Source organism: Copadichromis virginalis, linkage group LG9 (assembly GCF_057382275.1).
Source record: "Copadichromis virginalis isolate Kocher_CV1m ecotype Utaka linkage group LG9, C_Virginalis_male_GT1.1, whole genome shotgun sequence".
In the NCBI taxonomy this organism is placed as follows: Eukaryota; Metazoa; Chordata; class Actinopteri; order Cichliformes; family Cichlidae; genus Copadichromis; species Copadichromis virginalis.
Window position 1 is genome coordinate 25,394,340 of NC_140626.1, and position 25,545 is coordinate 25,419,884.

Below are 25,545 nucleotides of genomic sequence, written 5' to 3' on the forward strand. Positions count from 1 at the left end.
TATAATCAAGCCCATAATTTGTTTTGGTTGCTTCGGTGCTTAAAAGGAACGTTCTTTATCTCATTATTTCACCACTATAAAACCTTAACCCTGCACTACAATCTGAAGTCTTGAAATACAGATTCAAATGTTAAAAATCAGGATTTTTTAAAGCAAGAAATCACGTGATTTAAATGCTAAAGGAGGTCGTGGGCTCTATCTGAATAAAACCTATGACGTTTGACTTTCCAGTATGGTTGTACTGCACTATACCATCCACAAGATGGCAGTATGAGCACAGGTAAAGCTTGGCAAGCCCGCAGATCTATCATGGGAAATCTGACACAACGTGAGATAAACGCTACAACAGTGAAATGAAAAGGTTCGTGTTGTTCTGGAGTACAATTGTACTCCAGAATTGTACTTATTGTGATAAAACTAAACTTAAGTGGGCGAACAATCGAAAAAGCAACAAAAATTATTGAATTAAAACATTATGCCAATATCTTTTCATTTGAATAAAGCAGTAAGAGATCAGCGAAATTATCTCCTCTCTGAGCTAAAACAGCTTTAAGATTATAGACGTTGGTTAATTTGCGACTCTTGAAAAGGATACAAACTGATGTCTCGTAACCAAATCAGTGAAGCGGGCTATTTTATGATCGGGGGGGATCTTTGCAAAGATCTTGAACCCAAAGCGTATTACAGAAGAGAGACAGAGCGCATGCTGCTTTGTTTGCCATCCTTTAAATACCAATAATTAAAACGTTAACGTGATTGGGTGGTGAGTGCCAGGGGGAGAGGGTGTCTGTATCCCAATAGGCGAATCCTTTTTAATAACCCGCCTCGAGATAATGATGTAAAAAGGACCGAAGCGTCTTGTGCGTAACCAGGGTTATCGTGGAGATCCGGTGAAGGTGAATCAGACACAGAAAGGGAGAGAGGCAGGAGAGAGTGGCTCTTATTACGTGAGGCTCCTCCTCGTCTCTACACCTCAGCTGACAAGTGGAGCGAGCCTGCAACTTCACCACTGACACACAACTAAACTCGTGAAGGACAAACAGAGGAAGAAACTCTGAGACGTGCGTCAAGAGTTTCCCGAAGAGACCATAGCCTGCAACGACGCGGAATCCACGAGGCTATGGACAGGAGGATGAACTTGAACGTGAGCGGAGGGGACATTTTTCACAAAACTCTGAGCGCCGTGTCCACTAAAAAAATGGACCCTTTCAGATCGTCGGCCGGCATCGAACTACCAGCCAGAGACCGCCAGTCACCAATCAGCTGCTTTGACCAGGCCGAGCCAGACCCGATTCAACCGGGAGGACTGGCAGGAGGCAGAGGGGGGACGCTGGGTCTGCCGACGGGATCTTTGTGCTTAAAGTACGGAGAGAGCGCCAACAGGACCTCGGCAGCGGAGAGCAGCGGAGGTGAGCAGAGTCCCGACGATGACAGCGACGGCAGGTGTGACATGGTCCTCCTCAGCGATGGGCGGACGGTGAGCGCAGGGAAAGCTGAAGGAGGTAAGAAAACCAAAGAGCAGAAAATACTGAGGCTAAACATCAATGCCAGAGAAAGACGACGGATGCACGATCTGAACGACGCGCTGGATGAGCTCAGAGCGGTCATCCCCTACGCGCACAGCCCGTCAGTGCGGAAACTCTCCAAAATTGCCACTTTGCTGCTCGCCAAAAACTACATCCTCATGCAGTCACAGGCGCTGGAAGAGATGAGGAGGCTAGTGATGTATCTCAACCAGGGCCAAGCCATTTCTGCCGCTTCCATACCGGCCACCACTGCCCTCGCAGCTCCCGGCTTGGGCGCGTACGACCAACCGGGTGGATACCCCTTCCCCACCGGAGTGGCCGGGTCCTCCTGCCCCGATAAATGTGCCCTGTTCAACAATGCCACTTCCAGCCTCTGCAAACAGTGCACTGACAAGCCTTAACGCGCCTGACAAAGACTCCGAGAAGCACACGAGAAAGAAGAACCCACTTTTAAGGACACTTTTGGAGAGGAAAACCAGTGAAGTCAGTAGGCTAGAGACAAAAAAGGAAAAAAAAGAAAGAAAAAGTAATGGCGACGAATACTTTTATGATATTTACTAAATGCATTAAAACGCGCTTTTTTTTGTTCAAACATTACTTGATTGTGAATATAAATCATCCTTAAAGTGCTGGTATGAATGACAGTGAAGACCAAACAGACGTACAGTAGGGCCTGTGAGAATGGCTGCAAGTGTTGATTTGAGTGAGTTGTTGATCACTTGCTCTGTGATGGACACTTTTGGAAATTTGGGTGACCTGACAACTTGCGATTCTTTCCACTTGAGTAGATGGACATCTTGTCGAAGCGGTCCACACTCACTCTCTGCTGCTTTCTCATTTATTCACGGTTTTCTTTCCATTCAAGTCAGAGACTTTTCCTCTTTTTTTTTTTTTTTTTGGTTTAAGGCCTGCTTTCACGAAGTTTTTCTGCTGAGCAAGTGGAATGCTATGAGCAAGGAAAGTCAAACGAAACAGCGAGTTAAGAGGTTGAATCAGTCAGATGTTTATGTGCTAATTTTAGACACTTGTTAATCGTTGCGCACGCCTATTGCAATTCTTTTTGGGGGTGAGGGGGCACTGTCATATAATAAACATCCAGATTTCTTTTTGTTAAAATCCTGAATTGAAGCTTATCACGTGTTTCGATGTGCTTTTGTAATTTATTCATTTGAATATCTATGATGGATATTTTTTGCTTGCATTGCACATTGTCGTCTCTCTTTTTCTTGTATTTTTGTTTTCTTTTGAAACATGACGATTGAGGTCTTCAGATTATTCGCGTTGTCAGGTCGGGCTATGGATTATTGTAGATACCTTAGTTATTATAAGAGCAGAGGAGGGCCGTTTGTATGTATTTCAGTGTTGAAAAGCTTTATTAAAATATTTTGAACAACAGAAAAAGAAAATCTGATTATTCATGTGAAGTGTAGCGCACGTGGAATCAGAGCGAGCTGCCTTTAACTGTTAATTGTTCTTGTTGATTTTTATTTTATTTTTATTTATTTATTTTTTTTTTTGGGGGGGGGGGGGGGGGGGTTAATTTTTTTTTTTTTAAAAAAGGATAACTTTAGAGCCTCTCTGTTCTAGGAGCGATGCAGCTCTCATTTGTCAGTCTCTGCATTCTCACCAGGTGTCATGCAGAGAGGGGAAATAATGTTCAACAATTTTCTGCTCCATCAAAACCGGTAACTTTTCTTGTCTTAAGTCTTGGGAACGAAGGCCAGACGTGGGTGGGCGAACGTTCAGGGCAACATTAAGATGTTTGTGCTCCACGGACTAAAAGAAAAAATAAAGAGAAAAGAAAGAAAGACAACAAACCCCAAAAACAAACAAAAAAAACCCCACACACTCTGATGACCTTTACTGTGGATGTTGAGACAATTTCCACGCCTGTGTGTAATAATATGATAATGCGAAAACAAGTGTGTATGAAAACTGTCGGCAGTAATACCTGGCCTCGCATAATCAAACAGATCGTTAAGGCAATTAGACCTCCACACTGTGATTAAGAAATGTAATTAAGACTGTTTCATTGCCGCAATTTGGTGTCTTTACTTAGAACGCAACCATCAGCTGCTCTGCGATCGACTCAAGCTTCGTCCCCCTCACTTCACTGTCCACATCGAAAACAATTTGATAAGGAAATGCTTTTGAAACAGTAAAGCCAATCTAGCATTAAATCTCCACGATCTCCCCCCCCTAAAAGGCAGGGTAAATATCGTGAAAGCTTCAGCACCATGGACAGAGGCCACAGACTTCACATTTCAGACCATGAATTAGCACCGATCATTTCGCACCACAGATTTCCCCGAACTTTTTAATACAATCAACTAAATTCAATACAGCAAACGTCTTGCCAATAAATGTTTCTGTTGTAGATGGATACTGTGATATTTTAGGCACAGCTTTCATTTGAAATCGTCAAACAAGCTTCAAGCTTGCAGAGCCATACACCAAAAACCTCTTTAAATGTAACATGCTCAATGTTTTATCCTAATAATTTTAACCAAAAGCCTGCATCTTTATCTCATTTTTCCACATAGAAGCAAACAAATATGAAAATGTGTTAACAATGCTGGTTTCTGATTTTTTTTATTTATTGTTTTTTTATTTTTACTAGTCTCCGATCTAAGCTTTGTGTCTGTATGATGAGCCATTCTGACAACAGGGTCATTACAGTGTCCCATTTAATCCCATCACACCCCTGAATGCCTTGAATCTTCACAGAAGAGCCCTTAATCAAGACTGGAAATAATCAGGAGACATCAAAACAGCTCTGGAGTGAAAATCCTGTCAGCAACTCACGTTACAGGATTTAAGCTTTTATTTATTTATTTACTGTAGTTTGAACACAGAGATGAGGCTTTTTTTTCTCCCCCTGCTGCTGTTTGAAAATGAGACTTCACAAAAATATTAATTATGCAATATGCATTAATGCATAAATGAGTGGAGCATTTAACCCATACTAATATTCACATTAGCCCATAAGAGGAGATTCCCCAGGGATGAGAGAGAGCCATATGGGTGCATAAAACAGAACACAACATCCAAAGGAAAACAGACAACAGCATAAAATATCAATGTAAAGGCAGAGGACAATTTTAGAGCAAACATGAGGAGCAGGTTTGTATAAGAAAAAGTAAGAAACTGAATAATCGAAAGTCTCCATGATCCTCTTGATAAGGGAGCTGCTAGATACTTGGTATTTCAGCCATTTTTACAAGTAGGTGAAATGTCATGTACACACAAGGGTGCCTGAAATGTTAAGCTGGGCCGGGCAGCGATAGAGCCCCAAGATGCCTCATGAAAACAGAAAAAAATGGGAGGATTTCAAGCTTCTTCTTTTTTTATCCATTTTTTTTAAAGTGGCCACCAACCAAGTCATAATAGGGAGCATCGCTTTTATCCAAAAGCCTAATAAAGCTGCATCTGTCTTTAAAGCATTTACAGTGGGAATCGGGACTGACGAATAAAACTGGAAGATAACAAAAAAACCCACCCCTTTCATAAACTATAAAATGTCCAATTTGCCATATCAGTGGGCAGCAGGGCGCTCGTTCATAACGCAGCGGCTGTGTATGCTAAAGATGATAAACATTAAAAATATACATAAGTACGCCAAATTGAAATGTCTCCTTCATATCAGTAGCTGGCAAAACTCTGACAATGGATTCATCCATGCTGTGTCACACGCTGTGTATAAAGATATATGTGCTGCACTGGTTGAGGCACCAAATCAACTGCTGGGCGGTACTTCATTTTTGTCAGGCCACTGATAGCAATGCATAATGTTGTTGGTGCACGCAATGCTGGCTAATAGAACTGTGAAGCTAAAGAGGTAAACTGCTTACATTGAGTAGTACAAATTTGAACTTCTTAACAGTGAAACCGTCATTATCAGATGCACTGTAGGGCCGATATATGAAGCTAGTCTTCGTAGATGAGCCCATTATCACATTCGAGAAATTTACTTGAGCTTTTTCTGAACTTCAGCTACAAATCTTTCCAATAGCACTTTTATTAGAAACTTTGCTTATTAGACAAGGAATACTGAATGCAGTTTTTAGGCTAAACCGTCCAAACTTGCTGAATATTTCCAAATCTTTACAACAATTAAATACATGCTTACCACCTTTAAAACACAAATAGGGTTGTTTTAAGGAGCTAAAAAAATGTCCAAATCCATCTACTCATTCTTTGTGTGCAGGAAGATAAACACCACATTTGATTTAAGGTTGCCCTGAACAAGACCAGGTGTGGATCTTACAGATTAATGCTATAACTAAGCCTTTCCTTTCAAAACAGAAACGATCCCTATTATAATATTTAAACATTGATGCTTGAAGGAGCTGTTTAACTGTAATAAAGGTTTTTATTTAGAGATGCTTTGTTGTAACTCTGAGCTGCTTTATATCTGTAAATATAAAGAATACTGACGCCGACTTAGACCACTTTCGCTGCAATAACATTCAGTATTTCCTGCATATTTCTAACTGTTTTCCCACTCACCTAACGAGCTCCTAATTCATTACATCGCAAATGTTTTTATCTCGGAGGCAGCCTCGAGGTCAGGTAAACATATGGCAGCTCGTTTAGCTCTGAAAGTTCTAACAGGGCACAATAAATGACGTAGCAAAGTGTGATTATCCCCTCATCTGGAATACAACAGTTGAGTAACATCTCTAATATTCCAACTGCCTCCATATTAATCAGATTAAAACCCCAATCTCCTAATCCCTGTTTACCGATGGCTCTGTCTTTCTGCCGTAATCTGATGTTCTTTTATTCCGCTGGGATTAAACTGTGTCATGGCTGAGCACAGTAATTTGGTGGTGGCCGTGTTGTTGTTGTGGACAGCACTGGCTCTTTGTTGCTGTACAGGTTGTTTATTCCAGAAGAAAAAAAAAAGACAAAAAACAATTTACTCTGTGGCTTGAACAAACAAGAACAGGCGATGAAGTGAAGTGCATTCATTGTTCAAATATTTGTGCCAAATAAATCAAATTATGAACGCCGTTGGGAGGCAATTCACTCGATTTGATGCCATTTTATGGGGCCGTTGCCTGAAATATACTTTGAGCTTTGGTGTGCTTTCCATGCGCGTGTTGATTTTATTAAGAAATTACTTGTTATCCACACATCTTGATAAAAGAAACAATTTATTTTTCATTGAATTTACAGATTACGCGATCGTTTTAACGTCAAAAACTAACTTCCGGTGGCGCAGTGGTCAAAGCTTCCCCGACAGCTGTGAACTTTCCATTTATGTGACCTTAACATCGAGATAATGTGCTTGATTAGAGCGGATGGAGAACTCACAGTGACCCGAGCGGCCGCTCTGGATTATGTTAACAGCACCACGCTCGGCTGCACTCAGCCACGTCGATGCAAACCTTAAAAAGAGTGAAGGATTTAAACTAAAACGTGAAACTGCAATGGTTTTTGTGTACTTCACCTGTGAGAGAGACAGATCCTGCTCGTTCTGCTCAATATGCAGATCGTGACCCTCTCAGGGTTCATTAAAGCCAAGGCGAGGTGGATTTCATCTCCATTTTCTCATATTCATTAACTCTGGCTTTCACACTGAAATAAAGACACGAGGAAGACACAATAACACCGAGAGTCACTCGCTTCTCATTTAATGTACACACACACTTTTTCTTTGTTTCCCTCCCATACACACGCCGATCACGAGACAAATGAAAGGCCTGACCAATAGGGAGGTGTGTAGCGCTATAAAGAAGACATTGCCTGATACAACCTCAATTCTGTGTTGTGATAATGACAACCACCTATTTATGTGCTGTTCCTACAACAATTCATCACCTGATTGCTGAACAGGTTTCTGATTAGAGTGTAATCTGAAGATTAGGATGCACTATGAGCAAGGTCAGCTATATAGCAAACAAAGGCATAAATTCAGTCATAAAACAGTTCAAACGGTGACTGGATCTGAGGCCAGCTACTCAATGATAACGCGCTGCCACTTTCTAGGAACACAGAAGAATTTACAAAGTGGGTTTCGGCCTAAAACGTGGGAAGAATAAACCAACAATCTCGTTCCCTCCCTTTGAAAAATCTGTCACGTTACTAGAGCATGAAACCCCGCCGTTAGTGTAACACTTGCTTGGCTGATCTTCCTGATGTGCTGAGTGCCACTCCAGGCTTCAGTATATCTGTCTGAGCAGAGGTCTTTAACAGCCATGAATGCCAAGCATGGGGGAGGCAGGCCAGGCCAAGCGTAACCATGGCGGCCCAATGTCCTTGGCTCCTTGGCGGCCTTCACCTCACACTCCCTGCACAGTGAATTTTATGGCTAATTTCCGGCAATTTATCCTGGCACTTTCAGAAGAGAGATTCCTGCGGGAATAATGTGCATAATTTGCATAAATCATCCTGATAGAATGCATATCAGCATGTAACCCCCCTGTCTGATGCCGCAGCGTTTACTTTGTAATCAAAACTGACTCTTTTCCACCGGCGGAAGCACAAGAGCCACGAGAAGAGGGTCTGGGTTTAGGTGAGTAATTACAAAGAAATGAAACACGCATACAGGGGCTCGTGAAGAAAAAGCTCAATGAAACTTTTGGGAATAAAAAAAAACAAACAAAAAAAACATGAAATCCAAGCTACAGGGAATACATCTGAACTATATTAAGTATTTATATATTTAGCTGCTTTTAAAATGCACAAAAAGAGAAGTAGTCTGATCTCCGTTTCTCGTGTGGCACAGTTTAGCACTAGTTTTCCTCTTCTTTTTCTTTTTGCCACATTCTTATATCAATTCCTAATTTAAAACAATTTCCTCCCACTGTCTTTCCGTGTCCTTAGCGCCGCATAAGTGAGACTTCGATTGCAGTTCAGTCCACAGCGCCTGTTCTCAAAAGCTCCCTCTGTGTAAGCAGCCAGTTGTCTGAGGGGAAGAGACGTGGGTCAGTGCGAGGCTTCCCCCCCTTGCTGTGATCGAATCTGACGTACAGCGAGAATGTGCATATTCTCTTGGACTGCCTTCGTTACAATAATCAGCCGTGGTCAAATCGACTTTGTTGGTCGAGGAAGTGCGAGATGAAAGAGAGAAATGGAGCACAATAGGAAGAGGAGGTTTTTGTCTTTCAGCGTGCACGCAGACAAAAGGCATGTGGCCTGATGGAAATGCTATAGAGCATGCAAGCTGCACAAGAGGTAGTGGGTTAACTAATCAGAGAAGACACACAGACAAAACATAGCTGCACGGGGAGAGAGTGCTGCACTCGTTAAATGCATTCGTTTTCGTGACTGACAGGGTATGTGTGGGGTTTTTTGTTGTTTTGTTTTTTTTGGTGCGTGTGCATTTAAGAGGAGCAGCCTTCATTGAAGCGAGCAGATTTGTGTATCCACACTACCAGGTTCCTCCACTGGCCTTCACCCGAGAATCTCAGGATCTCAGATGGTATCACTGGTGACAACGGGACAGTCGTCCGCTGGATAGACGTTAATCACAATAATACAGGGCAGGCTAATCACGACTCACTGATCAAGCGCTTAATGACATGCCTGCCGTACCCACTGTAACCAGCCCGCTGCTGAGGGATTCACACACCAAGGCTAGCCCCTTTTGTGGGGGGCAGGAGGAGGAGGAGAAGGAGGATGGCGGTTATGAGCCTGGTGCACAGCCATCCAGACAATAATTACTCGATGACTGTGGTCACATTAAGGATCAGTCAAAGCAGATTAATTTCGACTGATAGCATTGGTCCCTCCTAAATGCAGATTTTCTTAATAAGAGTGAAATTGTGCCACTGCGAGGTTAGGCACAGAGAGAGATTTGCTTATACGGCGATACTGCAATTACTTATCTGGAGAGACAATGTCTTCTTGTTTGCACAAATCAAACTGTACTTCTGAATGTCAGTGCAAAAATTACCACACAAATGTGTAGTTTTTTGTTGTTGTTTTGTTTGTTTTAATATCGACTGGTCTGACGTGTGTGTGTTTGCATGCAGGAACCGTATGCATCACCACATACGAGACTGCTTGTGTGGTACGGGTAGGCCTTTCAGTAAGTACCCAGAGACCCCCCAAGAATTACCCAGAGCAGAGAGGACAGCATCTGTTTGTGTGCTTGTGCCGAGCAAACAAGGCAATTTAGAGAACACCAAGGGAGCTGCTAATAAACACAACCTTATTCCCCCTTCCTCCTACACCTGGCGCTGAATATTGCAGCACTACAGTGAGGATGCCTGTCTGCATGTGTGTGCATCTATATGTATGTGTGAGAGATAGAGTGTGTATGTGTGTGATGCAATGCCTCGTTGACTTGACCAGGAGGGCTGTTATGGGGCTTTTGCAAGTGTGCATGTGATCGAGCGTGTATGTGTTATAAGGGAGCATGAGAAAATGTGCAACATGCGTGTGCAACCATTCATCATTCTGCAGTGAGAGGCATGCCAGTGCTGCTGGGAAATGGCAGGTCTGTGTCCCATCACACCCTGGCGTCTTTGTCTGTATGGTCAAAGCTGCGCCAAAATGTCTGCCCTGGATACCTGGCATAGAAACGGTGCTTTACTGTACACAAAGGTGTGTGAGTACCGGGCTGTCAGACACTGGACTTCTCCTACTTGGATGCCAGTCACGATGGCCTAAATGCAGTTGTCCTTTACTTTATTACGGCCAGACGAAATGGATTCTTGTGTTCATTTTTAAGGTGTTACACTTTTAAAAGCAACATTATCATTTAATAATCCAGGACCTGAATTTTCATTCATAAACATTTAAACTCTTCCCTGTTTTGCTTTTTTTATTTTATTTTCCTGCACTCCCTGCAACTGTAGCAGTAAACATGCTCTAATGAGACCTGCAGCTTTGCTCGCCGCCACCACTGACTGTGATATGAAGCCAAAGTGACACCCAGTGAAACCATGCATCAGACCAGACACAAAATGGCCGTCCAGTGCCAAACTCCGCCTTGGCTTTCACTTCGTATCACAGCACAGAGCCTGGCTGGGGAGTGAAAGCTTTACAGCACATTTAGATGAAAAACTCATGGCCCACTGTCAACATCTGTCACTACCAGGTATTTAAATCTTTTCATGTCCTTCCAAAGTACTGCAAGCCTTATATGGAGAGAAACATACATTTAAAACAATCTGTATTTACATTTGAGAGGTCTAGTTTGCATTTTAAGTGTAATTTGTTTGATCAAAGCTCAATAAATTCAGTCAAATCCATGAAATGATCCTGTTCGCCCTTCAAATATAAAAACTTCAAGGTCTCCTTAACTCTCATGTCACACACCTGGCAGCTTCAGAAAACAGACCGCAATCTCTCAGCCTTTGAGCCTTCGAGCCAAGAACCTCCTGAAATAAAAGAGTGTGAGAAAATAAGTGCAAAAGGGGAGATTAATCTGAGTTATTACATTGATTAGATTTCCAGAATGCTAATTAAAAGATGTTAGGACATGGGCCCAGCCAAGGATCAGTGGGCTCTAATGAGGACCAATAAGCCTCTGTAATCTGCGCTGTAATGAGAGTGGTTTAAATGTAAAGTTTGCGGGGAGACGAGTGAGGAGGAGGATAGATGTGGCGATCCCGGAGAACCAATTCCTATGCCGTCATTATAACCAGTAATAGCGAGGATTCACAGCCTCAGCAAAAAAGACAGAAATAAAAGTGAGATGAGCGAAAGGCAGACAGAAATTCAATTACACTAAAAGAGGGTTTGTACAATAAAAACATTTTATTATTAGACAATTAACAGGCTGGTTTAATAGCTGAAGGTCACATACCCCCTTGTCTTGTATTAGGAGGAAGCCTTTGCAAAGTAACAGGGTAATATCGTTTAATGGGTGACCAGTCACCAAACCTCGGTGCTCCTTTTATCTCGTTTTTCCCTTAAGGTTTTAAGATTTGCACACTTTTACCATATTTGAGGCAAAAATATCTGTCAGTCCGTTTATCTGATGGTATATTTAAAAATATATATCGATATTTCACGCAGAGACAGAGTAGTAAGCCTTCCTGAATATATTTATGAATCTTTATTTGCAGTACTAAAGAAAAGAAGTTCTGCAAGAAAAAAAGCAACGTGTACTGCCATGTTTATGTTTCACTGACTATCATCTTTTTGTCTCTTTTTATGAATAAAAGCAAAATAAAATGCAACGAACAACATGATCAAGGATATGAAATGATCATCAATACCAGTTCAGCAAATAATGAACTGGAATAATTCACATGTGAGTCTAGAAAGCAAAGAGAGACGGAGGCTTGACTGGGAACACATTTTCAAAGAAGGAATCAATCTGCAGCAAAAGAAATCGGCAAAATAATACAAAGCAGACGGTAAAGGAGTCAACTGAAATTAGGAGGGTTGTTACTTATTTAGTGGATGCTCGTTATTAGCAAATGAGCCTTACTGACAGGTGCACCCCACTCATTTACAAATTACAACATATCACTATCATCAGCCAGCTAATTTATCAGGAATAATGAGTTGTGTGAAAACAGGCTGCTAAATACTCAAGGAGAATATCACCCTAATGGGTCTCACCTGTCACGCGCTGTTTACGGCTTCTGGGGTGCTTGTTGGAGTGGCTTCAAATAAAAAGTATTTTTATATACGTGTCTTCCCAGCGGCCTGGAAAATCCCTACACCTGTTTACCTGCGTGGTTTGTAAAGTCCAAGAACTGAGCTGCTCTGTGAGGCACTAGCTGAAGCTAAAGTCACGGGAGCATTCAAACCGGTTCACGGTAACAATGCTAACATGTGGATGTTAAGCAGGTGTTGACTGTGTTTGGCGACTGACTTCGGTGTGTCTGCAGGCCAACAAATTAGCACTAAGTACATTAGGGCTGATGCAAATGTTATTAGTTTGGCAGGGATTCGGTCATGATCAAATTATTTTGTTTTGTGCTGGATGAATAAAAAAGAACCATCAAAGCTGTTATTCAGACCAAATTTCATGACCATATATATTTACAATAGTGCCAGAGGACAACTAAGAGGGTCACCCAAGTTATGTACAGATACAAATCCCACTAATTCTTTGGTCTGACTAAAATATACAGAAAGTGGTAACATGGAAACCCCCAGCATGGTGCCAGTGCTGCCAAAAAGCTGGAACTGGCACAAGTGTAAATAAATAAAACTGGTTCCATATCGATGGTAACTAAACTAATAAACTTCATATAAAAAAAAGCACATGTAATCCAAAAAAAGTGGTCTTTAAATTTTCTTTGCTGTTGATGCCAAATACTGATAGTCTTAAGTCTTAATCACCTCTCATTTATTTATATGTTACTAAGAAAATGGGAAATAGGTGCAGTGAAACATATAAACACAAATGGTAATACCAAATACAAGGCAAAAACAATTCTAATGAAAAAGTTAATAATTTCCTTAAACACTTTCACTCTTCAGCACAGTCTGAACTCTCTTAGGCAGCTTTCTTATAATTTAAGAAGTCTTCAGGAAGAGTTCTTTGGAGTTCTTGAATCCCATTCAAAGCTCCTCTTTAGATGTTGGCAGGCTTTTGTTTCGCTCTCTGTTGAGATGATACTACACTGCTTCAATAATGCTGAAGAAACTTTGGATTCATCACTCCATAAGACCTGCTGCAAATAATTTTCAGTCCAGTTCTTGTGTAATGCGGCGCACTTCAAGCCTTTCCCCTCTTCCTTAAGAACGGCTCCTTTACGCCCACCCTTCTCCTGTGACCATGTCTGAGGAGGCTTCAGGGAAAAGTTTTTTGTTTTTTTTAAGTTCTGCCACTTGTCCTGTTTCCTCAAACTTTTTAAGGACACACTGCACACCATGCTGAGATATGCCAATTTTCCAGCCAAAAGCTCTTTGGGAAATCAACTTGTTGGCACAAAAATACAATTTTATACCTTCAAACTGGGTTATCTTTGGTATTTTATAAAGTTCTGAATAAAGAAATGGGAACAAATGATGTGTTTTATGGCAGTTTATTGGTTCTTTGTTAAGTTGTCTGTTATTTTTAGACACAAAATTGGTTCATACGTTGAGTTAGGTGCCTTTTTATGCCTGAATGATTCATAGGACATGGATTTGAAAAAAATCAATCCTCTAAAAATAGTCAGGTAAAACGACTGAATTGAAAATTCGAGAAAAAGCTGCCAATCTCCAAAGAAAAGTTTTGAAAGACCTTCAGGAAAACCACCTTAAAAATCCAAGAAAGTCTGGCTCCTTTGAAGCAAAATATAAAAAAAATGCTGGGTGGCTAAAAACTTTTGCACAAGTACATGGTAGCACTTGAAGTGTTCTGCGTAAGTGTGTTTAACGTGGCATATATTCAAACCGCATTATTGTACTGAAAAAAAGACATTCAGCTTACAGCTGAGGTATGACAGTGCTGATAGGCTATAAAATCATGTCATTTAATACCTCCTCTCACGCCTCCCTCTGTGTGGCTGCGTGGTCCCCATTAAGCCAATTCATCACCCCTTAAGAGAAGGCCATGAGACGGATCTGGTCTATCAGTCTCTGTGTTTAGGATATGGTTACTGTTCTCATGACCAAGGATTTCTGCCATATTAAACGTGGAAGTAAATGGCGAGGCCATCCAAACAATGGCTTTAGAGAGCGGCTTGGAGGAAAGCATAGCTTTATTGAAAATGAGAATTTATTGAGAATGCCTGAAAAGCCACTGTAGTAATCAGATATCAAAATATGAGCTCAGTGATGAAACATTAATGTAAGGTTTTGTCTGCCACTCGAAGCCAGTTGTTTGACGTGTCACTTTTCAAACAACCTCTTGAGAGTGGACCCCAGATTTGCATTTTTAGCCCCTGCTGCTGTAATGAAATAAGGTAGAGCGGAGCATATTTCAGTGGCCTGTCAAACCCACTCACGCCCCTTTGCAAAGCACTCAGAAACTTCATTTCATCGCCACCCATTCTCACGGCCATGCTATAAAATTGACTATGACAAAATTAGCAAACCTAGAGTGTTTGGACACATTCCCAATATAAAGGGTTTCTCTTTTTTTCCTCTTTGCAATCAAGCCCGGGAACATCAAACATGAAGTCTCCTTGAAAGTTATTCAGTCTCTTTGGCGACACTGCAGCTATAGATTTATGTAATCACAAGCTTGTTAGGGAGATTTCTCAGGCCCGCTGACAGTGATGTGCACCGGGGTTTGGCAGACGTGACATCTGGGAAGCACAATTCTGCTGCACCACCACGCAAAAGCAATTAGAGATCTATATTCGCGGACAGGTCCAGACTTTGTTCTGTGGTGGAGGGATACACGGGTTTTAATGCCTTTATTAACATGACATGCATGTCCCACAGACCATCTTCAGATGACAGTCAAGGAGTCATCATAAAAAGGGGGGCAGGAATCAGTGAAATCATGCTCCATAGACAAGTCAGGACATCAGGACGGATTTTCCAAGTGAGCTGTTCAGGGAATAAAATAGTGCCTAAGAAGATGCTGTGAGGACCATACTGGGTTTTTTTTCTTTTTAAACAGACAGGCGCTAACTAAAGTGACACCAGTTATCAGACAACGCTAAAGATACTGTAAGGAAGCAGAGGAGTATGATTAATTAGAAATGAGTCAGTTTCAGTTGGGCAGGCTCCACTCAAACACACACCACTTACTCTTCAGCATTAAATGAATCTCAACTGGCTAAAGTAATTAGTTCAGTCTATTAATTACTATAATCACCCATTATCATGTTGGCCTTCATTTGAACATGTTTCATGGATGTAACGAGCCTGTAGCAAAGCTGTTTCCAAAGGATATTCTCGGTCTGAGTGCTAATTATTTTGTAGTTAAAGGATAAGGATGGTGGTATTCTATATTTCTTATTGTCAACAAATATCATAAAACACAATGTTGGACTCGCTTCCCCCATCTGTGTTGCCTAGAATAAAGACTTTTTTATATATTTCTTTTTAAAGGGTCGAGAGTAGAGAGTACAAGAGATGAACGGTACTTGTGTTTTGCTCTGCAATCCCAGAAACGTGCGTGTGTCCGTCTGCATTTAACTTAAAATAGAGTGCCAATCATAATAATGAAGAAATAAAACTACAGAAAGCTAAAAAAGATTGAAAAATAAACTTTTACAATTCCCACTTCTACATTTGTGTAACATACTAGACAGCGGGACACAGCCTCACTGTGGAGATTATACACCCGCACATTTTGCTCACTAGATGACAAAAATCTTCCACAATATCTCAGTTTTTATCTTGGATTATAATGCCAGCCATGTCCGCAGCACTAGGGCTGCAGGAGCCTTTAAGTCGTCCCTCTGTGGGCTGTGATGAAATAAGGATGAGGTCTGAAGGGATGGAAGTGGAGTGCGGTAAACACAGCGGCCCTGCCACCCAGCTGTGAAGGTGACACAGGGACGCTACACACAGAACAAGCCCTTTTGATTAATCACAGGATATTTACTGGCTCAGATCTAATCAAGGACCGCAGGATCACAGGCTACATCATACACGGCCCAGGAATTTACACAGCAGAGTTAACCTGTCACCTGCCACTGTCCTCTTCCCTACATCTATAAACACTGTGCGTATAGGTCGGCCAGCAGTTACACAGCGCATGCAGGCGCCTTGAAACGACTCCAAAAGTGATTGTTTTATTTCCGCTGCAACAATATAACCTGCAGTCAGATACTCAACACATGTCGTTTGATATAAAACCTTATGGCAGAAGGGAGAAAGAGCCATTTATCTCAAGGTGGTCATGGTAATGGGATACAAGAACATGAGCAGTTTTCCACCCTAAGTAAACTACAGCACGGTGTGCAGTTGACTGTCCTGCTGGCCTGTGTGCAGTGGGATTGTTATTTTCTGTTGAGGAGACGTAAACCGAGGGCTAATCCAAGATTACAAGCGAGAACGGATTAAGCAATTGTGATCTCTGCTGGCTTGTGACTTTTATAATCGATTTAACACTCAGAAGATATTTCGTTTTCAGCGAGGGCAGCTGGCAATTTTAAAAGAAACACTTCCGTTTTGGGGAACGTTTTACAATTTCATCTTTCCAAGACATGCAGAGTGTAATTTTTATGACTCTGAGCACTCTGAGGCTCTCTATTCATGGATGTCTGGGGAATCAATTATAGCTCAATTATAAACACTGAGGCTAAATAGACTCAGAACCTTCATCCTTTTGACATTTTTTGAATAAAAAATAGATAAATGACTTATGACTAAATATGAAAAAGATCAATCTGTAGCGTAATTTTAGTACACAGACTGTCTCTCAGCTATATGTGGTTCAGACCACTTCCAGCTGGTTGTTTTGGGGTGTTTTTTATCATAACTTTGCTGTTGTGGTTCTCTTGTGTCATTTTGAGGAACATGAAGAAGCATAAAACTCTAAAAAGGCACATAGGCAGGCAAAAGTTATTGTGGGCTTCATATAAACCTCTATAGAGCTCTATAAACACCACTTTATATGAATATTGCTTTTCATTGCCTCTACACGCAAACCCCTAAACACACATGAATTTGTTGTACTTTAACGCTTAACACTCTAAAGCATGAAATAATTGCCAGAATTTTTTTAAAATTAAATATTAATGTGAAAATATGAGTTTTAATTTGTACCATATTTTCTAGATTCAGCAGTTATTTGGGGGGGGGGGGGGGGTTTCTTACTAAAAAAATGTATCAAGCAATTTATTTAGGTTTTTTGGTGTGGAAAAAAAACCCACTGATGATGAGGAGTCTGAAAAAGTCACAACATAACTAAAATGAAGAAGACTTGTGCGGTTTTATCTGCTGTGCATATCAATAATTACATGAATTCAAGTTGTAAAAATCATTTGTCTAAAACTGCATGAAACAGAAAAGGACATAACCTTTAACGTGACCTGTGTCCTGTCTTTTGTTGTTAGCGCTTATACAGACAGAGACAAGAGGCAGCGGTGGAGGTGCCGCAGCCCCGCCGTGTTTATAAAGGGGTCCAGATTAAGTGTGGCCTACGCCATTGTGTCACCTGGAAAATGTCACTCCACAGGGGTGAGGAGGGGGAGTCTTAGTTCGAACAGGTTTACAGAAAAACACAGTACTGGAACAGAAAAAGGCATTTCATTTTCTTTCTCTTTTTAAACAAACTAAAACAGACAAACTAAACGGGCCAGGATGATGACGTATCAAATATCTCCCTCGATCGTGTGTTAAATAGCCAGTGATCTACAATGAGCAATGGATTTTCTTTGTGCTATCGAGCCAGATTCCTGCCACAAAAGCCCTGAACAAATAGGCTATTGGATGAGAGTGTTTTTGTCTTCCCATTTCCAAGATATTTCTTGAGAATGACGAGTCACATTAGGAGCAGGGGGAGGAGTAATTTCTGTGTCACATCCCTTTAGCCCGACCTCACTGACTCGCCAACATGAGAGCGTTCTCACTAAAAATTAATCACATTTGCCTTTTTAATGGCATCCCTCATCCTGTTGCCAAGAATTCACAATCATCTTCCTGCTGTTGTGTGGTACTTCAGCAGCCTGGCATGTCTGGTGGTGACAAAGTGATTTCAAGAAGTGTATCAATACTTACATCACCCCTCTGGCCCTTTCTCGTCACTGTTGACACTGCGGCACTCGGAGTAGGCCCAACTGGCAGGAGGCCATCCACTTTAAAGATAAACACACACACACACACACACACACACACACACACACACACACACACACACACACACACACACACACACACACACAGATCTGCAGCAGTGGGTTTAAAATATGTCGTGAAATGAGTTAATATAGTGTTAGGAAAAACTGCATTTACCATGTTGAGGTGCATTTACGGTGAGAGACAGATCAGGTTTGTCAGGTGGCACCTATTGGGTTGAAAAAGTCACCGCTGTCGCTCAATGACATTTTCACGGTGTAACACAGAAGAAGGAAAATGTGACACTAGATGCTCTCTGTTATTTTTAGTGTGGCTTGAATAAAGAGAAAAAGAAAAGACAGAAGAGGAGAGCGATTACAAGTCCACCCTGAAACACCTCTGGGCAATTATTTGGGCTGTTAATTTGAAACATTATTTATATTACCAGGACCTCTTATCTGAACCAACCAAAATCTGAATTTTCGGATGAGGTTTTAAACACTTTTGAAAACCCTTGGTTCAGTTTCAATGGCCACACCCAGACCCGATTACTGCCAGACCTGTTTAATAAAACAAAAAAACTCAAATAGAAACTGCCTGACAAATTTAAGTTACCTTAAAGATCTCAAAAAACAACGCATCATGCCACGATCTAAAGAAGCAGCTTAAAAACAAAATAATTTACATCCATCAGTCAGGAAAGGATTACAAAGCCATTTCTAAGGCTTTGGGAGTCACGTCATCACATGACAAAGAAACTTAAGGCTCAAATCACAATTCCTTGTTACCTTTAACAGAGGAAACATCTCGTGTTACATGACAACTACTAAAATGAATCTTAAATCCCCTAAAAATCACATAAAACACAGTATATCAATGCGATGATACACACACACTCCATATAACACACTCCTAGCGACTGTGCATGGAGTTTAAACATATGAGCATCTAAAAAAAAATTAGTAAAACACAAATCTAATTTCTTGTAAAGAACCGCGGTGCACAACTTGCAAACTGCAGAATTACGACGATAAGAAGACGCAAAAGTGTCTCCATGGCTTCTGCCATCAAATATTCAGACACACTTGTAATTCCTTGTGAGTGAAAAACCCTGTAAAATGGCTGGGAAACAAAACACTTGTGGTAAAACAATGTTCTGAGGACATTCTGTCAGATTCTTCTCTTTTTTACAGATTTCATCACTGAGCCACTGTGGCGTAAATGCTTTAAAACACTTTGACATAACATGCTGTGTCCAGAGACTCTCTGCTTGTGAATAATGAATCTGCAGTATGTTCTGAACAGCTGTCTTCTTGCAAGATGTTTTTTTTCCTCCAAGGTTTTTTGGTCACATCCTGTCCTCGAGGTTTTGAAACCTGCATAATTTAACCGATTTACCTGCTTCTCGTGATGATGGCCACCGACCAATCGGTGATTCCTAAACTTGCAACAAGTTGCTGCGATTGGACAAGTAACGGAGAGTCGAGAAGTATGCTCAATTCTTGCAACCCCCCCGCTCTTCATATTTAATTCAGAGGTTGTGTATTTCTTTATGATTGCAACATCTGTTTGCTCCCAGTGCCAGCTCGCTCTGTCAGCCACCCTCTGTTCAATAATTCCTGTTCTGACCCCTAAGAGCCCCTGACATCACAGCGCCGGCTGCTGCTCAAACTTCACTGAGAACAGACACAAAGAGACAGGTGCCTACATGCCACCAAATCATCTGCCTCACAAACCTGGTTCTACATAAACACATCAGTGGTCATGTTGCTCTGGAGTAGGACAGATCAATCCAGTACTCTTCTTTCTATCGTTACCAAATGGCTGATGTTGGACATGGAAAGGGACTTCCTAGGACTAGACAAGTTCAATATTTGCATGAATGCGTCCTTGTGTCAGGAACTGGGAGTGAGAAAATGTGACAACTGCAACTGGCTTAAGCTTTAAGTAATTTATGAATTTTAATTCACCTTTATAGTACAGGCCTGGCAAGTTAATGCTTTAAGATCTAAACTACAACTCCAGCAAGGTTGAATAACACTGAATGTACACATATGAAGAGTTGGCATGCAACTAGTGTGACCAATCTCTGAGCTGTTTTTGCAGGGAAGTATGCTCTGAGGCCAAATCATAACTTAGATCCAAAACAATGGATCAAATTGCAGTACTTAGTACAGAGATACTGCATGAAGTGGTCAACAGTGGAGAGCAGCTTACTAAAACAGTGTTGTAGCCTTGAGACACTTCACCAAAACATTAACTCTTGAAAATTGCTTAAATTAAAAGTTCTGTCTTTGAAGCATTCTGTACCTCTGTGTCTTTGACTTGTTGTATAATTATAAACAGAGTTGCTGAAAAGAGCTCAGTCCTTCCTATTTTACAAAAATCCTCTAAAATGAACTAGAAAAAAGACTGAAATAGAAAAGGTGATTCATATTTATGCATATTCATTCATATTTTGAGCTATTTATAATAACTCAATCCTAATCAGTACTCACTGTGCTGCGTGATCTCAGAAAGCACGTGGAAAAGAAAAGGAAAAATCTACACCGTCTCCAAGGTGACATTAGGAAGTTTAAGGTCTTGGGTACAGGCTCGGCTACAATATGGGATGACTTTTCTGCATCTGATTAACAAAAACACGAGTGAGAGAAATGCCACGCAAAAAAAAACAAAAAAACCCTCAACACAAATTCAAGTGGGAAACCAAAGCTGGCAGATCTTATCCCAAAGAGCCAATCAACAGGAAAAATATGAACTAGTCATGTTATTGAACTGACTGTTTCAAGATTGTCTTTATACATATGCATGTGATTTAGAATAGCATTTGTTTTTAAATATTTACCTTTTTTCTGATATGACTTTATCAGTTTTGGAATTTTGGCCCACTATTCTTTAGAGTGTTGCTTAAGTCTATTGAGGTTTGCAGGCATTCATTTATGCACAGCTCTCTTGAGGTCCCAACGCAGCATTTCAATCAGGCTGAGGTCTGAACTTGACTGGGTCACTGCAACAACTTTATTCTTTTATTTTTCATGCATTCTCTTGTGGATTGGCTGCTGTTTACTGTTACTTTGGTATACAGAGTTCAAAATATCAAAATGATATTTTTATTTCTAAAGTATAATTGTTGTTGTTGTTGTTATCCATGATTGTTTAAACTTACAGTTTTACTAAAAAAGCTGAAATAAGGCACATTATTTGTTTTATGTCAAATTACAGTTATTTACTTGGACTCCTAATCAGAAAAAAATTGTCTTAGTACTTGAATAATATCATGCTTGATTAATTTGTGACTCCTCAGAGAAGTCCAGTGTGACGGCTCAAATTAGGATAAAAGAAAGAAGAACACCTGTTTATTACTTGCCTAATAAATAGCAATATCATTTTCAGCTTTTACAGATTTCTATAAAATTTGTGTTTTCTTGTTTTTCTGGCAGGTGCTCTAATTTATTTTTTAAGAACTGTATATGAACAAACACACTGGATTTCAAGACTATTTCATAAATTACCAGAGCACCGCAATGGATTGCAGCAGGTTTACACGCATCAGGTCTACTTCCTGTCAACAATTATAACTGATCAAAGTATTTTGTCTGGTTTTCTCAGCGTGATCTTCATTGTCAGAGACACTGAAGGTGGTGGGGTCTATAACAGATGCTACCCACTGACCTTAGAAAACATGGCGGAGGGGCCAGATGTTTGGATGACCTCACAACCTTGGGACCAGCTGATGTGGCAGTGATGGAGATGGGTACTGGCAGAAGAAACTGATCTAGTGGCAACAAAGGTTCCCATTTTTCCCGCTTTTTCTGTTTTGGTCTTTACCCCCGAAAGTGGGCAATCCTGGAAGGCAGGAAAACACAGAGAACAGAGGAAGAGGGATATACAGACACAAAAGAGAAAGAGACATGGAGAGGACTGGTCAGTGGTGCTGACAGTTGTCACAGATGTTGAGTTCAGCACAAAACTCTGCCAGAAGCCATCATGTCAAAGCTAAGTTAGCTGAATGAACAAGAACAACTGCAGGCCCTGCCACTTTAAATCTCGCTCAAAATTCAACAGCTGTTTCTTGAATGAATACAGATGCAAAATAATGATAATAATGTCTACTTAAAGCTCCTACACAGACGTAAACAACCCTTCTTAACCACACCCTGCACGCATGACGTCTCATTAGCTTTGCCCTGTTGCAGCTCTTTTGGTAGATTTAATTTTAGACACAGGGAACATTTTTATGTTTGACACTGAACTGTCAGGAAAATAATAGCTTTTATATATATATATATATATATATATATATATATATATATATATATATACACACACACACACACACACACACATATATGTATACATATAAATATATTTGATTTGATATACCTTTATTAGTCCCACAAGGGGAAATTTCATAAGGCTGCCGACCATATATATATATGCTAAATAATTTTTAGTAATTTGTTTATTTCTTTAGATTTTCAAAGCACTAACAACACAACCAAGCAGGGAGTTTTTAAAGCTGTTAAAAACCCGTAAAGCATTTTTGTCATGTGTATCAACAGTGCTGCTTCAACATCATTTCTCCTCAAATCAACGCTTGTGCTTGTCGATTCTGGCATGTGAAATTCTTAACATTTTGACTGGGTGCATCTTGGCTCTGAGCATCTTCACTCAGCTCGGAGAATGTCTTTGTGCCAAGGCTACAGCCTGTGGCGGTTTTCCTAGTGACAGATGAGCATGTCAACATGTTTGTGTGTGCGTGCGTGTGTGTGGTGAAACAATAGGCCTGGTAAGCTGTGAACTGTGCTATCAGGCACAAAACTGCCAAGCTATCCAGTACGCAGTCTACCAGCGCTCTAATCAGATATTTTAAATCTGCATGTAAGTCTGTAAAATGTTACCAAGTGAATAGAGGTGCACCTGAGGGGACACACAAACAAAACTTTTGAAACACTTTTTTATTGGTCTACATCGTTCAGCCTCGAATTACCCTCACCTACAACAGCAAAGAGTGAAAAATAATGACAACAGAGAACTGCGACATGCGAATCTAAATGTGTTCGTCCTGTCTCCAGGCCTGTTGGCAAAGGGCAGCTCAGCTGTAGCAGGCAGACTGTGTGAACAGCAGACTATGAACATCTCTCCACAGGCCATACCAAGGTGTCTAATCCAGGAAACGCTGTGAACACACACCCTGTGGGCTCCCACAGTGCACCATGCAGCCGAGATCCAACCATAGCACTGCAACGAAACCATCCGTCTCACCTAACTAGTGTGTCTAATGTAAAGTTAGAAAAGTCTTCCATTTTTATGACACATAAAAAATATGCTAATAAGGTAAGATCACTCAGTTTGTATTCTTATACAGATCAGCTCAATGACTCATTTATTGAGGGATGAATATTAAATTAGGTGCAAATAAGGATTACATTTAAAGTGTAATATAGCTAGGCAGTTTTAAGATCTTGGACACAACGCTTATTTTTTTTCATGCATTAGATTAAGACTGTTGGAAAATTTTGATATCTTCATGAATGTCCAAAGAAGCATTTTAAAGATGCTTCGTGGATTTGTAAAATGAGTAAAGCTGGTTATTAAATTGTCTTGAATTTTTAGTTGATAAATATGAATAAACCAGTCTAAACTAGTGATATTTAATCAAATGCTGACTTTTTTACTGAACAGAAGGGTGACTTTATTAAAAAAAAAAATGTGCAGAGATAAATTTATCAATAATTCGTTTACACATTTCAGCACTTTACCTGAAGAAATATTGCCAGCTCGTCTACGAGTGTGTCTGCTGTCCAGCACCTGTCAAAGCAGCTGAGTGTCACCCACATCACAGGGTGTTGCAAAATGACAGCTCCCAATGTCTGCAAAGATGAAGCCTCGGGAAGGAAAAAAAAACAAAAACAGGACAGATCTAAATTTCATACTCCCAAGTATATCAAAGTGACTCCTGTCAGCATTGCATCAAAGCAGAGAAACAGGAACTGTTCATTTTTACAGCTCGGAGTGGGACTGTGGAGGGGCTTTCTTGTAGGGGGGGAAACAGGCTGGGAAGGTGAGCACCGTAAATTATGCTGGGTGACTTACAGGGAAAACGATGACAATGAAAAGCACCTTGTCAAAAATCCCCTTGTTTGGAAGTATGACAGCGGAGTGAAAATGAGGTCCTGACACAGGGTGAAGGGAGACAAAAAAAGTCGGTTTCCACAGATCGAGTTTCTTTATGTTGAAAAGCTGCATCCGTGTGGACTTCATCTGACACTGCAAGTCTGCTGGTGACAGTGCTGCCTGCATGGTGCAACACTGTGGTAACACCTGTGATTTCGTCTTAGATCTTTTCAGGAAATTCTGTTTCATCAGTTGCGTTTTTCTTTCCCTTTTCTTTTTTTTGGGATGTAGCCAATACTGGTAAAAATATCAATCTGACTCAAATATGAAAGTGTGGATTACAATTTACAACAGATTTTTTCATTGTTTTATTCGAAGGGGCCGTTTTTGTGGAGCAGAAAACAAGTGCAGACAAAAAAAAAAAGAGATCAGAGCTAAACACAAAATAACATTGACAATTACCATGGGGCAAGCCTTTTTACCTAAGAAAGCTGAATAAACAAGTGAGTGTCTTTGCCTCTATAGGCCTACAGTGCTACAAGATACAGAGATACAACTTGTGCGGAGATGACAAATATTGAGACTTGAGGCTAAAAGAAAACCAAGGCAACCAAAATCTGGTTTTGTCCCAGGGCCAAAGCCTGCACTGCACTGTGGGCCACTTCTGATTTCTGCACTAGCTGGTGTAACGCAACCAGCCATGCATTAGCATTGGCCCTCCAGTTAGAGCAGGCTCTTAGGATCCTGTCACCCGAACTTATCATACACTCTTGTTTTTCATGCACACACGGCAGACACAAAAAACAAACATGGAAGAGCAGCTTGCTAGCTTGCTTTTACTGGACACAGATCTCTTTGAGCTTCCTGTTGTCTTCAGATTATGTTCACATTTTTAGAAACATTTAATCCTGCTCAGACCGCTAAAGCATCTCCAGCAGGGCTGCTCCTCTACACAACATAAAAGCTTGAATCTACCTGAATATAAAGCTGCCCCATCTCCCTCACCACTTAGAGGGGGGGCCTGAGCTAGAATACAAAGTTCAACAACTGTGAAGAAGGAACTATTAAAGAGGACACACAAAGCAGTGACCTTGACTGACAAGTGCTCTTCATTCTGGCCATAAACAGCAGTGGGGCCTGATAAGTGTTCACCGGTGCGGGAAGTAATGACCTATCCGTCAGCAGTGGTTGGGCTGTGTGAGGTAGTATAAATGGAACATACATAATGTACAGCAATAATACCAGCACGCTCACAGCCTAATGTATTATCATTATTCTTGGGGACCAGGGTTTTTTCCCCCCTCCTCTAACCCCGAAC

General features: G+C 40.8%; 1 protein-coding gene across 1 annotated transcript; it reads left to right on the plus strand.

Moving 5' to 3' along the window:
- The first annotated feature begins 841 nt into the window (after positions 1-841).
- On the plus strand, positions 842-2,921 carry bhlhe22 (basic helix-loop-helix family, member e22). The gene has a single exon (XM_085468444.1). It carries the CDS (start codon positions 1,121-1,123, stop codon positions 1,925-1,927), a length of 807 nt encoding a protein of 268 aa, XP_085324570.1. The 5' UTR covers positions 842-1,120; the 3' UTR covers positions 1,928-2,921.
- Positions 2,922-25,545: the final 22,624 nt, after the last annotated feature.

What these genes read in the sequence shown, in the direction of transcription:
- bhlhe22 (XM_085468444.1), top strand. Translation starts at nt 1,121, where the DNA reads ATGGACAGGAGGATGAACTTGAACGTGAGCGGAGGGGACATTTTTCAC.